General features: G+C 44.4%; 1 protein-coding gene across 1 annotated transcript in view; it reads right to left on the reverse strand.

Moving 5' to 3' along the window:
* Positions 1-385: 385 nt before the first annotated feature.
* The window catches only part of NSMAF (neutral sphingomyelinase activation associated factor), a 167,109-nt gene continuing 148,930 nt past the window's right edge, over positions 386-18,564 (reverse strand). Inside the window, exons 29-31 of the mRNA XM_063923767.1 lie at positions 17,011-17,113; positions 8,928-9,037; positions 386-2,424 (exon numbers count right to left, since the gene is read on the reverse strand). Coding sequence (XP_063779837.1) covers positions 2,330-2,424; positions 8,928-9,037; positions 17,011-17,113 — 308 coding nt within the window. The 3' untranslated portion in view covers positions 386-2,329. The remainder of the gene's footprint in view (positions 2,425-8,927; positions 9,038-17,010; positions 17,114-18,564) is intronic.

Raw genomic sequence — 18,564 nt, forward strand, 5'->3', positions numbered from 1 at the left:
AAAAAGAGTAAGTTCCTAAAAAAATAAAAATAAACTATGTATTAATTAAAAGCTTTATACAATTTTAACAGCACTACTAAACAAGTGTACTCTTCGTTAGGGTGTACTACGAGTGACCGGCTGTCGGGATCCCAGCGCCGGCCAATGCTGGCAGCGGGGCGAGCGCAAAAGAGCCCCTTGCGGGCTCCTCCCTCCAGGAGTGTCATGGACACCCCAGGAGGGAGAATAGTTGTCTGTATACCGAGTGCCGGGATGCCGACAGCCGTTATATCGCGTGCCACCCCTTCATTAATGTAAACACTTACAAGTTTTCTACACCTTATGAATTTGAATGTAAAAAATACATGATTATTAATAGAGTAATACAGAAAACCACTGAAAAAGAAACTTTTTGATGTTTTTATTGATATAGCATACACGTGTTGCTCTATAAGAGCTGGAATACAGTCTTACAGGAAGATAAATACATGCATCAGTGATGATGTAATACGGAAGAAGGCTGCTTGTTTGGCCAAAACATTATAGGATTTGTGGGAGCACAAAGTGGACCTGGCGAAAACAGTATATAGTCTAACCAATACACAGCCCCTGAATTACTGAGTAAGGAAAACTGGTCTCAAAAGTTACTAGTGTTTCTGTTGGGTACTATGTTCAAATCACACGACTGCAGGAGTAAATTAATGCCATGTCTACCCAATACAGTCCGCCATGTGTCAGATGTCATTTTTTATTATAAATCTGCTTGGCATTCAGAGTAAGAATGCCTGCTCTCTTGTGGCATCATATGGGCCTATGCATGGTTAGAAGATGAACAAGAATGCCAGACAACAGCCACTTCAATTTATTAAAGTGTCCAATAATGATTATATTGTAGCACTTACTTTGCAACTATAGATGCAGGACTGCACACCAAATGCCCCAGCTTGTTGCCAGTACAGTATATAAAGAATCCTATACAAGTTATGGCCAAGTTACATTTAGGTGTACAGTTCATGATTGAGCCCTGCAAATCAGGATCAAAAAGGAGCTTAAAGAACCACTTGCCATATAACTAATACATCTTTCAATAACAAGACATCACAGATATGAATTAAAGCAAAGATAATGTAGAAGGGCCTGCCCTTCTGGCAAAGCATGCCACAGCAATACCACATCACCAAGGTCTTAGTTAATTAAAACGGAATGTAGTTAATATATCGGCTGTCGGAATCCCGGCATTCAGGATCCCAACACTGGAATCCTGACAGCCGGTAAAATGCCGGCGGTTGGAATACCGATCACTCCTGGTATACCCACTTGGGTGGTGGGTCCACGCCACCACCCAAGGGAAAATAGAACCAAAGCGTAGCGAGCCGTAGGGGCAACTCCCTGCCGGTATTATGGCTTTCGGAATCCTGACAGCCGGCATCCCATCAGCCGGGATACCGTCTCCATCCCAATTAAAACAAGACCCTGACATTTTTTACTATTCTGTATTTTCACATAAACATGTGATGGATGCATTAATGGACAAAACAAAAGTCCCATTTAAATCTAATGGGCAAATATATTTTGTAAATTTTTTTTGTATAGAACACTAAAGTTATAATATTAAATGGCAAAAGGGTGCACCATCTAAATTCCACTACAACTAAAACAAAATAGTAATGTTACTACTATATAATAGTAGTAATACAATTCCTGAACCCTTGCCCACAAATAGGCTCCCAGTGCATTGATGTGTTTGCACATTTGAGTTTAGTCCTCCTTCTGGGAACATTTTAGAAGTCACTAACATACGACAAAGCTACAAAATCTATAGTTTCTATTCAACAAACGTATAGCAATCACTAAAATCAGTGTGTTACACCTGTCTTCTTTCCGTGCTGTGATATCACATAAAATAAATTCCTATTTCAGCCTGTACATTATATGGAGCTGGATACGAGTTATCACCTCAATAAAATCGAATATTACACTTCTATACAAGAGGCAGTTGAATTCCTGGCATATTTCTTATGTATAATTTAATGGACTGTGGAGACTAATTTATTCTGAAGTAGAAAAAAAAATCCCACAAAATATGAGACTGTACTTAAAATGTTGGTTGTTAAATAGGGACAATTTCTGCACACTGCCCAAATTCTAAAGCATGGGTCGGATTTCTGGTCTCACATTGTAGGTGAAAGTCATATGAAACAGTAGTGCAAAGGCATTTTTATAGTGCAAACTATGAAACAAACATGCAGAATGATGGGAAGTTGTTAAGGCACAATCCTAAGAGTGGACATTATTAATTACATAAAATAAAATATTGCTTTAAAATTCTAATGTAAAAAAAAAAAAAGTCTCAGTATTGCAATTTCCAGAATAAAAGTTGTCTGTCCACTGATCCAGTGATAAGAGTGTTGCATGGCTCGTTCATCCACATACATGTCACAGCATCTAAAGAAAAGAATATGGAAGTGAATTGTTTACAGTAGTTAATGAATGATTTCAAAAAGCAAAAAAATTAAATGACTCAAACACTGGGGGAAACAAAACCATACTCCGCTTGTACTGTATAGGGGTAAAATATCAAGTTAATGCATTTATTTTTTATTTTTTATTTAAAGTGTCAATTATCCTAGCAGCTTGAACATATTACATCCTCTAATACATACAATATACTACTGTTTGAAGTGATAATTCTGAACATTTGGGGTCTGATTCTGAGGTGGGAGTAAAGCAAAAAAAGTGTAAGTAACTGTGCACATGGTCAAACCATGGGGGTCATTCAGACTGGATTGCTGCAGCGATCGCAGTCTGCAGCCCTTTGGGGAGTGCGCATGCGCACCCCGTGAAGCCCAGTGAGATACAAAAGCATCTCAGGGCTGCAATCGCCTCTGTCTGATTCACAGGCAGAGGCGGTCACGGGGCGGGAGGGGGCGTTCCAGCGGCATTAGTACGCTGTTGGTGGGGCGCGGTCCGGACACTGCAGGCATGTTTGGACCATTGCAGGGGCGAGCTGCGGCGGCTGCCTGACGTCACATGCAGCCGCTGCACCCGGGATGTGGCGGGTAGCCACCTGCCAGCTCAGCTAGGCAGCTACTCAGCGGGTGCAAAAGTGGCAATGCTATTGCACGTGTGTGTGTGTGTGGGGAGGGGGGGGGGGTTAGGGCCATACATGCGGGGCGGACTAGCCCTGTGTTGGGCGTCCCCCCCGCATGTCTGAGTAACTGATCATAGATGTGCTAAATTTAGCACATCTACGATCAGATCTGAATCACCCCCCATTTTACACTGCAGGTGCAAAAGCAGCCAGTATTTACCCTGCATTGCAACATGGTTTGTCCCAGATACAAAGTTACATGTTCTTTTTTGCTCTGGTCCAGTGGTTCCCGAACTGGGTGCTGCAGAGCAATTGCAGGAATGCTTATGGGATGCTGATCCAGTCCAAATTAAATTATTTATGGTCCATGTCATAGGCAAAAAAAGTGGTAATGACTGCCGATAACAAAACAGAACAACCCAGACTACGCCCAACAAAACCACCGGCACACAACTGAACCTAAGGATGACAAGTAAGCACAATTTACTTCATTTAATAATTTCTTATACATTTCTCAATTAGACCCCTTTCACACAGAAAATGAAATTACAGAGTAAAGCCGTTCTACCTGGTAATTTCACGAAAAACATGGGTCCTTTTTCTGTGGGAAAGGGTCAACCTGAGTTGAAATTCCTAGGACTTTGACTGAAATTCTGGACCCGGTAATTTGCTTGTCTGTGTGAAAGGGGGGAGTATCCTAGTTAGTTTTTTTGACCACAGTAGTGCCCTAGTGAATGTTACGCAACATAGTAGTGCCATAGTTTAAATTATGCCACACTGTAGTATTCCTAGTTCAAATGATGTCATCCTGTCGGGACCCCAGTTCTGATTATGCCATATTACAGTGCTTCCTCGTAGGTCATATTATGCCACATTACAGTTTCCCCTCCCAGTTCATATTATGCCACATTACAGTTCCCCCTTACAGTTCATATTAAGCCACATTACAGTGACCCCCCCCCCCCCAGTTCATATTATGCAACATCACATGCACTCAATTTAGACTGTGCCACATTACAGCAGTGCAGCTGAAAAGGGAGGGGGAGCGGGCACTAATTATCCGGGCCATGGGTTGTTAGAGGGGCCCGGTTCCGCCCCTCCCTGAATATACTTTTCTAGCTCTGGCAAGCGTCTTTTCCGTGGCTCCATCTTGCCAGTGACATCTTCAGCCCTGACGAAGCTTAGTTTAAGCGAAATGTGCATAGGCATCACTATGCACTGTCTGTACTGTTAAAATAAGAAATGAAATCCTGTGTAACATGTTCTCAGAAAAATTAACTGTATGAATATGTGGTGGATATATGCAGCAAGTGAGAGTAGCACATGAAACATAGATGCTATTAGGGAATGTGAATATACCACGTGCAAAGGGATCTGAGGGACGCAGTGTCTCTTACATAACCATCCAGCTCAATGTTACAGATAACCTTCTCACCCAACAGTGACATCCATAACCACATTGTTTACCATTCCATTTCTATCTTGGTTAATAACAGCAAGATAGCATAGTATAAATAGATACCATATCACATGAGATATTATAATCTCAGGCATGAAAAAATGTGAAGTATATGTATACTAGTGCCTGTGGTATATGGTTCCTTATGAAAATGAGAGGAAATAAGGGCACTATATGGATGTGAAGTTAATTTACAGCTAATATATAGCCACCTATATGTGAGTCTATTTGTGAGTTCACAATTAAACCTGGGTGTGAGAGAAAAGTAATAAAGTATCACATGAGTGTATAACGATACCATTTAAAATAATTGAGCATATGAGCTGACATGTGAATATGCAGTAAAAAGCATTATATCTGAAATACAAGGAACAAACAACCCAGCAGCATTTGAGTCTGCAGTATATCCTTATCAAACATATAAGGAAAAGCATGCGTTTATCATTTTATAATCCCTCAGTAGAGTGTATATTACTAACTGGAATTATCCAGCATCATAAAAAAACAACAACAAATGCATCTAATATCATATTGCTGCTAGAAACATCTCAATAGTGCTACAAAAATGCAACAAAATGTAATATATCTAACCACAGAATGAGGAATCCATAAACAAACATTCGAGCACCTGAATTATATCACTAAGCTAATTGAGCATCTACCAATATATATGTTTGTTGTGAGAAGCAGAGGTTCCTGCATTAGGAGGAGGTGCAGGCCCTGACATGCCACATGGAGCATTATGGGGTTGCTCCAAGGTAGGTAGCTCTTAGCTTAGACATATTGTAGTAAGGAGCCATTGTCATGTGGCTCCTTGCTGGTTAATCTTAGACCCAGATTGGGGTAATGGAGGTGTGAGGTGTGGTGCCTCTGAACTAGCTGAGCTGGATGGCCTTAGTGTGGCATACCTTTACATTCTATTAACACTTTTCATTTATAAATTTTTTAACACTATTTCTCTATTTTAATTGCATTTCATTTACGTATCACTTTCTCTATAGCTTCGGCTTCCTAAATACTAATTTATTAACACTATAGTTTTTTCACTGGTATGTTATGCTGGGCTTTCTGGCTTATGCTGGTGTTTTGGGGTGCCACACCCTGCACCTAGATATAGCGCTAGGGACCCCAAATATACAGAGACGCCTTGATGCGGCTTTGGGGCTTATTCACACATTTGCGCAAATATGTGTAACGAAGATCTATTATCATGTGGAATTTATATCTGGTTAGGGTTATCATTCAGGGTGCTGGGGGAAACAAATGCCTTTTTTTCTTGCTTTAGGAATCCATAAACATCTGTGACATTATTGCTACTTTTGTAACCACCACCAGAAATTACTGCTAAAAACTATTAAGTGACTATTTAAGAGCAGACTATAATCCGGAACATTACAGGACTATAAACTACAATATAGAATAAAGACAATGCACAAGCATTTTCTTTTAAATCACATTTCATTTACACTAAATCATTTTTCTTTGTTTCTATACTTTATTCTATTTCTACAATTCTTATATTTCGCTTTGTATGACCCCCAAAAAAGGGGAAAACACAATACATCATATGTGGTAACATTAAACGGACATATCACATATGGGTATTGAATTTTATTGACGATTTTATACTGTTAATTAATAAATTACAACAATTTTAATCAAAAACTTTTTGTGGAAAGGAATGAGTGCTGCTGTAATGAAGCGGATTCCTTTTTTCTTTCATATGTTTCTATATCTTCAGGAAGATGGCACCGCACTGTGCAAGCAAAGACACTGTCACCGTGCCAGAGACTTAGATCTATTGCACCTGCACCATCTTCCCGGATATCACAGTTAAGAAACTGATCTCCCTCCTCTCCGAAAATCTGCTCCTCGCTGAGAAGCAAATGGCACCCCCACTGTGCAGTGCGTGGCCCTGCTCTGCGGGGCCATGCTTACGATTTTATATGTATATTCTACTTTAAGTGAAGATATTCTTTATTTCGGCACACTGTCCCATTGAGACAGTCCTAATCGAGGAGCTCAATCCCTGTGCCTCAGCTCACTTTACAAGGGTTGTAATCAAGGAGAAAACTACTCTCTGGCAGTGCTGTGAGGGTGAAACATGAGCCTCACAAACATAGCTGAGCCTTGCTGACAGTGAGAGACAGACACTGCCACCTATATGAATGCTGACAAGTCCCCCTTCTCAGGCTGGACCCAGACCCAACTGCTTACCAGGTAATTCTGGGAGCTTGGTAAAAAAAAACTATATGATTTGGGTCGTGGTACCCTAAGCAGTACAGCAAAGACACACCCTGAACGCACTATAGCTACACCCCATGACTACTACTACCACACACACACTACATGCGTTAGAAACTTGTTTTCCCTATCATCTTATGTGGGATATTGGGTCTCTCTTAAGGATGTGGATACTTTATATTAAAGTGTTGAAAATCTTATTTTCTATATCTCCATCTTTCTGAAGTCTAAGGACAGGTCGCTTATTATACTTTTACGAATTACCCCTTTTTTGTACTATGTGGCGAGTAACTAAAGTAATACCACACTGACTGAGAACTGAGGAGTCCGCGAGAGTCCTCATGCTGCAGCCAGTTCCTTTTGTGGGATGTCTCCTCAGGGCCCCCTTTACTATTAGCACAGATAATGGATGGGGCTTTGCATTGCCATGGTGCCAAAGTATATGCTTCCCCCACCAGTGAAGGTGGAGTTTGAAACTACAATTGGTTTCTAGAGGCCTTGGGGCCATATTGGAGGCCTACACAGCCCTAAATCCGACTGGGACACTATATTAGGTGGGGATGACCCTACTAAGCGCTGGAATAGCATAGGTGAGCCAACCTCCAAGACAGTGCCTGCTAAAATGCTTGGCACTGGAAGGAGATGGCATACACCAGCCAGCATGGCATTTCCTTTTGACTATTGGTCATGGTGTCTCTCCTGAAATCCAAAGGGTTAATGGTTATCTCCTACATGGATGATCACTTGGTCAAGGCAGGAACTCCATCTTTGCTTTGGTTACACTGCTGAGCACCAACAGATGCTAGAGTCCCACAATTGAATTATAAACTACCAGAAAATCTGATTACTACTGAGAGATTTGTCTTTCTGGGTCCGCAGTTGAACACCCGAGAGAGCAGAAGGTGTTTTTTTAAATTTGCACAAGATAGTCTCTTTACAAAAAAGTATTGCTATTGGCTCTCAAGAAGGACCTCAGTGCATTTCTGCTAGATTCCTGGGAAAATTTGTCTCAACATTGTGGATCTTTTAAAATGCATCATCCAGTAATGAATACACCTGTGCACCAACAAGGAGATCTGTAAAACATGCACTGCTAGGCGTCCATGAGTGGGAAACACTGTATTAGGAGGTTTACAAAAGGCATTGGCTAGTGACCAAACAAATGAGTGCTTGATAGATCACTGCTGTCATTCAATAGTTTACATTATTTTAGTCAAACCTGTTCCTTACAATGAAAAGGTTCATTATCCCAGATCAATGACAACCTCATGGGTTGTGCGGCACAGTGTTTCCAATGAGCAGCTGTGTCCTTCAGTTTTGTGGTTTTCGATCATATGTGTTTGCCTCTAAAGATGCCAGGTTTGGCAATAAGATGGTGCACAATAACACTATGAGCCAGGGACAGCATTAATGTAGAGCACACATTGTAGGAGAGTACACGGAAAAGAGGGCTTCGCCAAGAGTCACATATGCCCTGCCTTCGAGTAGCTCCCACATGTAAAATGTAGAATCTGAGGGAGACTATATATATATATACCCAAGGTCCAGTGAACCTCCCAATGGATTCAGAGAAAAGGATTTAAGGCGAGTATAAAAATTCCATTATCTTAATTTGGTGATTAGAACTGGTACATGAATTTAAGGAAATCCTGTCTCCTCTGTGCTCTTGCAAGCAGCACATGGGAATTAGTATGTGCACCCATGTTGCTGGGTTTGACTTGTACAGAGCTAATAACTCTTGTGCTTTACAATTCAAACTGTGGCTGTCAGGCATGGCACTGTATTTACTGAATTGCTTTTAACTGAGTAAATTGTAACTCCAGCAGCTGCCATCCAATCAGCTCCATTCGTAATCACACTTTCCACTTCTCCCAGCCATGTAGATCTGGTTGTCACAAGCACAGGCCTGGGTGATCAACACCTGAACCATGCATATTTTGGACACTGAAACCTCAAAAGCCTTAAAAGTATGCAGGGGAAGAATGAGTAATAAAAACATACAGACTGGAGATGGCATTCGCTTTTAGAGGACTCGTGGATACATGCTTATTGGTTCTAAATTTGGCATTAGATTTTAATATTCATGCTGTAACCATGAGATCACAAATGTAATCATAGTATACGTTATAAAGGGGAAAAAACGCAGTACGGTACCTGCATGTCCTGCTATTCTTTCAAGAATCCTTCCACCAATAAGATCCCAAACTAGCAATTCTCCAGTGTCATTTCCAGACAGAACAGTGTGCCCATTCCAACAGAAGCACCTATGGATAGCAAAATACATCTATTAACAGTGCTGACGTTCCCTCCAGAGAACAGCTCACAGTGCAAGAATGAAATTCCCCCATTCTGCTCAAACCAAATATGTGGACATCTATCTCATGACCAGTGCCGTAACTAGACATTTTAGCGCTGTGTGCAAGAAATACCACCGGCGCCCCCCCCCCCCCCCCATATATACAAAAACAGGGTCAATGCGCGTGCCAAAAATAATAAGAATTTACTTGCCGATAATTCTATTTCTCGGAGTCCGTAGTGGATGCTGGGGTTCCTGAAAGGACCATGGGGAATAGCGGCTCCGCAGGAGACAGGGCACAAAAAGTAAAGCTTTAGGATCAGGTGGTGTGCACTGGCTCCTCCCCCTATGACCCTCCTCCAAGCCTCAGTTAGATACTGTGCCCGGACGAGCGTACACAATAAGGAAGGATTTATGAATCCCGGGTAAGACTCATACCAGCCACACCAATCACACTGTACAACCTGTGATCTGAACCCAGTTAACAGTATGATAACAGCGGAGCCTCTGAAAAGATGGCTCACAACAATAATAACCCGATTTTTGTAACTATGTACAAGTAATGCAGATAATCCGCACTTGGGATGGGCGCCCAGCATCCACTACGGACTCCGAGAAATAGAATTATCGGTAAGTAAATTCTTATTTTCTCTATCGTCCTAGTGGATGCTGGGGTTCCTGAAAGGACCATGGGGATTATACCAAAGCTCCCAAACGGGCGGGAGAGTGCGGATGACTCTGCAGCACCGAATGAGAGAACTCCAGGTCCTCCTTAGCCAGGGTATCAAATTTGTAGGATTTTACAAACGTGTTTGCCCCTGACTAAATAGCCGCTCGGCAAAGTTGTAAAGCCGAGACCCCTCGGGCAGCCGCCCAAGATGAGCCCACCTTCCTTGTGGAATGGGCATTTAACTATTTTGGCTGTGGCAGGCCTGCCACAGAATGTGCAAGCTGAATTGTATTACACATCCAACTAGCAAAAGTCTGCTTAAAAGCAAGAGCACCCAGTTTGTTGGGTGCATACAGGATAACAGCAAGTCAGTTTTCCTGACTCCAGCCGTCCTGGAACCTATGTTTTCAGGGCCCTGACCACATCTAGCAACTTGGAGTCCTCCAAGTCCCTAGTAGGCGCAAGACACCACAATAAGCTGGTTCAGGTGAAACACTGACACCACCTTAGGGAGAGAACTGGGGACGAGTCCGCAGCTCTGCCCTGTCCGAATGGACAAACAGATATGGGCTTTTTTGAGAAAAAAACCACCAATTTTACACTCGCCTGGTCCAGGCCAGGTCCAAGAGCATGTTCACTTTTCATGTGAGATGCTTCAAATCCACAGATTTGACTGGTTTTAAACCAATGTGTTTTGAGGAATCCCAGAACTACGTTGAGATCCCACAGTGCCACTGGAGGCACAAAAGGGGGTTGTATATGCAATACTCCCTTGACAAACTTCTGGACTTCAGGAACTGAAGCCAATTCTTTCTGGAAGAAAAATCGACAGGGCCGAAATTTGAACCTTAATGGACCCCAATTTGAGGCCCATAGACACTCCTGTTTGCAAGAAATGCAGGAATCAACCGAGTTGAAATTTCTTCGTGGGGCCTTCCTGGCCTCACACCACGCAACATATTTTCGCCACATGTGGTGATAATGTTGTGCGGTCACCTCCTTTCTGGCTTTGACCAGGATAGGAATGACCTCTTCCTGAATGCCTTTTCCCTTAGGATCCGGCGTTCCACCGCCATGCCGTCAAACGCAGCTGCGGTAAGTCTTGGAACAGACATGGTACTTGCTGAAACAAGTCCCTTCTTAGCGGCAGAGGCCATAAGTCCTCTGTGAGCATCTCTTGAAGTTCCGGGTACCAAGTCCTTCTTGGCCAATCCGGAGCCATGAGTATAGTTCTTACTCCTCTACGTCTTATAATTCTCAGTACCTTAGGTATGAAAAGCAGAGGATGGAACACATACACCGACTGGTACACCCACGGTGTTACCAGAACGTCCACAGCTATTGCCTGAGGGTCTCTTAACCTGGCGCAATACCTGTCCCGTTTTTTGTTCAGACGGGACGCCATCATGTCCACCTTTGGTAATTTCCAACGGTTTACAATTATGTGGAAAACTTCCCCATGAAGTTCCCACTCTGCCGGGTGGAGGTCGTGCCTACTGAGGAAGTCTGCTTCCCAGTTTCCATTCCCGGAATGAAACACTGCTGACAGTGCTATCACATGATTTTCCGCCCAGCGAAAAGTCCTTGCAGTTTTTGCCACTGCCCTCCTGCTTCTTGTGCCGCCCTGTCTATTTACGTGGGCGACTGCCGTGATGTTTTATCCCACTGGATCAATACCGGCTGACCTTGAAGCAGAGGTCTTGCTAAGCTTAGAGCATTATAAATTTACCCTTAGCTATATTTATGTGGAGAAAAATCTCCAGACTTGATCACAGCCCCTGGAAAAATTTTTCTTGTGTGACTGCTCCCCAGCCTCTCGGGCTGGCCTCCGTGGTCACCAACATCCAAAACTGAATGCCGAATCTGCGGCCCTCTAGAAGATGAGCACTCTGTAACCACCACAGGAGAGACACCCTTGTCCTTGGATATAGGGTTATCCGCTGATGCATCTGAAGATGCGATCCGGACCATTTGTCCAGCAGATCCCACTGAAAAGTTCTTGCATGAAATCTGCCGACTGGAATTGCTTCGAAGGAAGTCACCATTTTTTTACCATGGCCCTTGTGCAATGATGCACTGATTTTAGGAGGTTCCTGACTAGCTCGGATAACTCCCTGGCTTTCTCTTCCGGGAGAAACACCTTTTTCTGGACTGTGTCCAGAATCATCCCTAAGCACAGGAGACTTGTTGTCGGGATCAGCTGCGATTTTGGAATCTTTAGAATCCACCCCTGCTGTTGTAACAGTATCCGAGATAGTGCTACTCCGACCTCCAACTGTTCCCTGGACTTTGCCCTTATCAGGAGATCGTCCAAGTAAGGGATAATTAAGACGCCTTTTCTTCGAAGAAGAACCATCATTTCGGCCATTACCTTGGTAAAGACCCGGGGTGCCGTAGACAATCCAAACGGCAGCGTCTGAAACTGATAGTGACAGTTCTGTACCACGAACCTGAGGTACCCTTAGTGATAAGGGCAAATTTGGGACATGGAGGTAAGCATCCCTGATGTCTCGGGACACCAGATAGTCCCCTTCTTCCCGGTTCGTTATCACTGCTCTGAGTGACTCCATCTTGATTTGAACCTTTGTAAGTGTTCAAATTTTTTTAGATTTAGAATAGGTCTCACCTAGCCTTCTGGCTTCAGTACCATAATATAGTGTGGAATAATACCCCTTTTCTTGTTGTAGGAGGGGTAATTTAATTATCACCTGCTGGGAATACAGCTCGTGAATTTTTTCCCATACTGCCTCCTTGTCGGAGGGAGACCTTGGTAAAGCAGCCTTCAGGAGCCTGCGCAGGAGAAACGTCTCGACATTCCAAACTGTACCCCTGGGATACTACTTGTAGGATCCAGGGGTCCTGTACGGTCTCAGCGACATGCTGAGAGCTTGTCAGAAGCGGTGGAACGCTTCTGTTCCTGGGAATGGGCTGCCTGCTGCAGTCTTCTTCCCTTTCCTCTATCCCTGGGCAGATATGACTCTTATAGGGACGAAAGGACTGAAGCTGAAAAGACGGTGTCTTTTTCTGCAGAGATGTGACTTAGGGTAAAAACGGTGGATTTTCCAGCAGTTGCCGTGGCCACCAGGTCCGATGGACCGACCCCAAATAACTCCTCTTCCTTTATACGGCAATACACCTTTGTGCCGTTTGGAATCTGCATCACCTGACCACTGTCGTGTCCATAAACATCTTCTGGCAGATATGGACATCGCACTTACTCTTGATGCCAGAGTGCAAATATCCCTCTGTGCATCTCGCATATATAGAAATACATCCTTTAAATGCTCTATAGTCAATAAAATACTGTCCCTGTCAAGGGTATCAATATTTTTAGTCAGGGAATCCGACCAAGCCACCCCAGCTCTGCACATCCAGGCTGAGGCGATCGCTGGTCGCAGTATAACACCAGTATGTGTGTATATACTTTTTATGATATTTTTCCAGCCTCCTGTCAGCTGGCTCCTTGAGGACGGCCCTATCTATAGACGGTACCGCCACTTGTTCTGATAAGCGTGTGAGCGCCTTATCCACCCTAAGGGGTGTTTCCCAACTCGCCCTAACTTCTGGCGGGAAAGGGTATACCGCCCATATTTTCTATCGGGGGGAACCCACGCATCATCACACACTTCATTTAATTTATCTGATTCAGGAAAAACTACGGTAGTTTTTTCACATCCCACATAATACCCTCTTTTGTGGTACTTGTAGTATCAGAAATATGTAACACCTCCTTCATTGCCCTTAACGTGTGGCCCTAATAAGGAATACGTTTGTTTATTCACCGTCGACACTGGATTCAGTGTCCCTGTCTGTGTCTGTGTCGACCGACTAAAGTAAACGGGCGTTTTAAAACCCCTGACGGTGTTTTTGAGACGTCTGGACCGGTACTAATTGTTTGTCGGCCGTCTCATGTCGTCAACCGACCTTGGCGCGTGTTGACATTATCACGTAATTCCCTAAATAAGCCATCCATTTCGGTGTCGACTCCCTAGAGAGTGACATCACCATTACAGGCAATTGCTCCGCCTCCTCACCAACATCGTCCTCATACATGTCGACACACACGTACCGACACACAGCACACACACAGGGAATGCTCTGATAGAGGACAGGACCCACTAGCCCTTTGGAGAGACAGAGGGAGAGTTTGCCAGCACACACCAAAAACGCTATAATTATACAGGGACAACCTTATATAAGTGTTTTCCCTTATAGCATCTTTTTTATATATTTCTAACGCCAAATTAGTGCCCCCCCTCTCTGTTTTAACCCTGTTTCTGTAGTGCAGTGCAGGGGAGAGCCTGGGAGCCTTCCCTCCAGCCTTTCTGTGAGGGAAAATGGCGCTGTGTGCTGAGGAGATAGGCCCCGCCCCTTTTTCGGCGGCCTCGTCTCCCGCTCTTAACGGATTCTGGCAGGGGTTAAATATCTCCATATAGCCCCCGGAGGCTATATGTGAGGTATTTTTAGCCAAAAAAGGTTTTCATTTGCCTCCCAGGGCGCCCCCCTCCCAGCGCCCTGCACCCTCAGTGACTGCCGTGTGAAGTGTGCTGAGAGGAAAATGGCGCACAGCTGCAGTGCTGTGCGCTACCTTAAGAAGACTGAGGAGTCTTCTGCCGCCGATTCTGGACCTCTTCTCGTTTCAGCATCTGCAAGGGGGCCGGCGGCGAGGCTCCGGTGACCATCCAGGCTGTACCTGTGATCGTCCCTCTGGAGCTAATGTCCAGTAGCCAAGAAGCCAATCCATCCTGCACGCAGGTGAGTTCACTTCTTCTCCCCTAAGTCCCTCGTTGCAGTGATCCTGTTGCCAGCAGGACTCACTGTAAAATAAAAAACCTAAGCTAAACTTTTCTAAGCAGCTCTTTAGGAGAGCCACCTAGATTGCACCCTTCTCGGCCGGGCACAAAAATCTAACTGAGGCTTGGAGGAGGGTCATAGGGGGAGGAGCCAGTGCACACCACCTGATCCTAAAGCTTTACTTTTTGTGCCCTGTCTCCTGCGGAGCCGCTATTCCCCATGGTCCTTTCAGGAACCCCAGCATCCACTAGGACGATAGAGAAATAGGGGCTTCATGGGGAAGGGATGTGGCCACAGAGCTCCCTTTTACACAGTATGACAGGTATAGTCCCTCTTTTTACACATTACGGCAGCAGAGTCCCCTTTTTACACATTATGGCAGTAGAGTCCCCCTTTTTTACATATTAGGCAGGCAGAGTCCCCCTTTTTTACACATTAAGCAGGCAAAGTCCCCCTTTTTTACACACTACAGTTGCAGAGTCTCCCTTTTTACACATTAAGCAGGCAGTGTCCCCCTTTTTTTAACACATTCCATCAGCAGAATCTCCATTTTTTTTTACATATTACATCAGCAGGGTCCCCCTTTTGATATTTGTACACATTACATGAGCATAGCCCCCCCCCCCCCCCTCCTTTTTTTTTTTTTTTACACTTTAGGCAGTGTGCGCGCATTACAAATTAGGGTGTGTGTGTGTTTCTCTCTCTTACTCATCAGGCCAGGTGTACACGATTCGGCAAACAGAGGAGGCAGAGACGCAGCTCATCAGGTCCAGGCGGCTGCGGAAACACTACATATCCCTTTACTGAGGAGACAGGACTCAGGAGACACGCAGCAGCACAGCCCTCAGGAACGGACTGAGTGGAGGGATGCCCAACAGATGGCGCCTCCGGCGCAAAGCCAGTGGGACTCAGGGACAGTGGCGCCGACACTCAATGGCGGCGGATGCGGAACTCAAGGACGGCGGCCGTGGGACTCAGGGTTGGAGCAACGGGACATGGGGAAGGTGTGTGCTGCCAGATGGCGGCTACACCAGCGCTCCCGTCCCTTGCAGAGGCGGAAGACAAGCTGCGCCAGCTGCACTTTCCGGAGTGACTGACTGAAGATGTCTGCCATGTGAGGGGGTGTGCTGCCGATGGTGTGCATTTGCGCTGTGGGCAAGGCACCATCGGCACACACCTAGTTACGGCCCTGCTCATGACATCAATGTTCCAGAAGCAAGACTTTCACATGCCAAGCATAAATGGAGGAGAGATCTCACTGTCATGTGGGTGGGAAATAAGCTGAGCTGCCTAGATACTGCACACAGTGTGACACCTATCACCTGAACCTGCTGTCAATGCTTTACCACAGAAATGGCTGGCATGGCAAGGAGATGTAACAACAGTGAGCAGCGTATTCTCCTCTCCTGGATTATGGATCAAAGGTTCGACAGTCAGAAGGGCAACAATGTCTAAGCCAATATGCAAAAGGTCAACAAGGAAATGGTCGACACATGAAAAGGGCGACATGAGTTTTTGATGTTATTTTGGAGTCAAAATTTCCCTTACAGCACGTGGACTCCAATTAGTGCACCACGCCCGCTTGCCATGCTTTGGGCAAGCTACCGTTCTGAATTGTAGTCCATGTGGATGGTAAAGTATAAAAAAAGCACTAAAAATGTAAATAAATACAAAAAACTCATGTCGACTCTATGCTGTGTCGACCATTTGAACCAGTCGCCCATATGCACGACGACTATTTGGTGTTGACCTTTAAACTGTCAACCTATCATCTGGATACCCATCTCCTGCACCCAATGTGCTAATACTGCCCAGTCACAACATGTATAATGATTGCAGAAGGAAGTGCAGGTGACTCGTACCAACCATTGTACACCAGATTATAAACATGTATACATTTCAGCAGTGAGTGGGAAAGCCAGGACCCAGGACTCTGAAGCAATGTAGGGTGTGCAGAAGTAGCAAAACCTTCTGGTTATGCTAAACATACAGTAGCTAAAGCGCAAAAGACTGAAAACCTAGCTAAAAAGAAAAAAAACAAAAGAAACTGTGGATCCAGAAGTTGACTCTCATACTTATTTTTGGTCCCAGGTTGAAGAGTTTCAGAACCACTAATGTAGACAAATTGTACTGATTGAATACTTATGTAATACTGGGGCAGATGTATTAAGCCTGGAGATGGGATAAAGAAGTGATATAGTAGTGATAAGTGCAAGGTGATAACGCACCAACCAGTCAGCTCCTAACGGTAATTTTTCAAATCAATGATTGGCTGGTGCGTTACCACCGTGCACTTATCACTGCTTTATACCTTCTCTATGTTAATACATCTGCCCCATTGACCAGAATAAGAAGTGATACTTAATCAGGTAGGTAATGAGACAGGGCAGCTAAACGGTGAGTGTAAGTGTTATAGCTCAGACAGAAAACAGTACTGGACACATTATTTTGTGGTCTATAGGTGGGTTGCACGTTACCTCTGCACCTCTCCCGAAGGCAGAGAAGAGATCAGCATTCCTGTCTGCACATCAATTATTTTTAGGCAGCCATCTTCTCCAGCAGACAGGACATGTCTGGTATCTGCAATAATACAGTTGTTATTGAAGGTTTTCCACCTTTGCAAAGATTTGGTTCTCCCACTACTTAAGTGGACTACAGAAACCAGACCACAGTGTACACACAACTATCCTACCATGAAGCATGTATACAGATGTGTCCCGCTGCAGTCAAATCAAACAGCCAGATCCCATGAGACTCTGCTAGTGGCGGCCATCTTTTTTGTTGAAAATGCATCTAGACGCATTAGGACTAGGACACACCAGGAGACTGTGGTGATTCATTTGATAAGTGACTAAGGGGTGTATGCAATTGCGGTCGAATTGCCGCAAATGTCGAAAAACGGGGCATTTTCGACAAAAAAAACATAATTCGACAATGCAATACAGTACTTTCCGACAAAAAAACTGACTTTTCAGATTCGACTTTTGGAAATTCGACAGTTCACAAATTCAACATTTCTGCAATGGTAAAAATTCGGCTTTTCGACAAAAGTATATTCAATTGAAGAATGTAGATTCGACAACAGTGCTTTTCGACAGTAAATTCGTCAATTTCATTCCGCCTCACTTTGCTGGCGGAATCTAATAAAAAATTTTAAAAACATGTTTTTTTGTGTGTTTCTTTTATTGCTAATAGCATATCTATTTATATTAGAAGGGATTAGGTACTTGGTTTGTCTATTAGGATTTACAACTATTATTTATATATTTTTTTAAATAATATTTTTATTTAACGGACTATAAAATTGAGAGAGCATGGTTTTCAGTGGGAAGGGGTGGGAATGGGTTAAAATTCTGAAAAAAAAATGCGTGTGGTCCCCCCTCCTAAGCATAACCAGCCTCGGGCTCTTTGAGCCGGTCCTGGTTGTAAAAATACAGGGGAAAAATTGACATGGGATCCCCCGTATTTTTAGAACATGGGATCCCCCGTATTTTTAGAACCAGCACCGGGCTCTGCGTCCGGTCCTGGTGCAAAAAATACGGGGACAAAAGACGTAGGGGTCCCCCGTATTTTTTACACCAGCACCGGGCTCCACTAGCTGGAGAGATAATGCCACAGCCGGGGGACATTTTTATATCGGTCCCTGCAGCCGTGGCATTAAATACCCAACTAGTCACCCCTGGCCGGGGTACCCTGGAGGAGTGGGGACCCCTTAAATCAAGGGGTCCCCCCCCCTCCAGCCACCCAAGGGCCAGGGGTGAAGCCCGAGGCTGTCCCCCCCATCCAAGGGCTGCGGATGGGGGGCTGATAGCCATGTGTAAAAATAAAAGAATATTGTTTTTTGCAGCAGAACTACAAGTCCCAGCAAGCCTCCCCCGCAAACTGGTACTTGGAGAACCACAAGTACCAGCATGCGGGGGTAAAACGGGCCCGCTGGTACCTGTGGTTCTCCAAGTACCAGCTTGCGGGGGAGGCTTGCTGGGACTTGTAGTTCTGCTGCAAAAAACAATATTCTTTTATTTTTACACATG

Source organism: Pseudophryne corroboree, chromosome 5 (genome assembly GCF_028390025.1).
Source record: "Pseudophryne corroboree isolate aPseCor3 chromosome 5, aPseCor3.hap2, whole genome shotgun sequence".
Lineage (NCBI taxonomy): Eukaryota > Metazoa > Chordata > Amphibia > Anura > Myobatrachidae > Pseudophryne > Pseudophryne corroboree.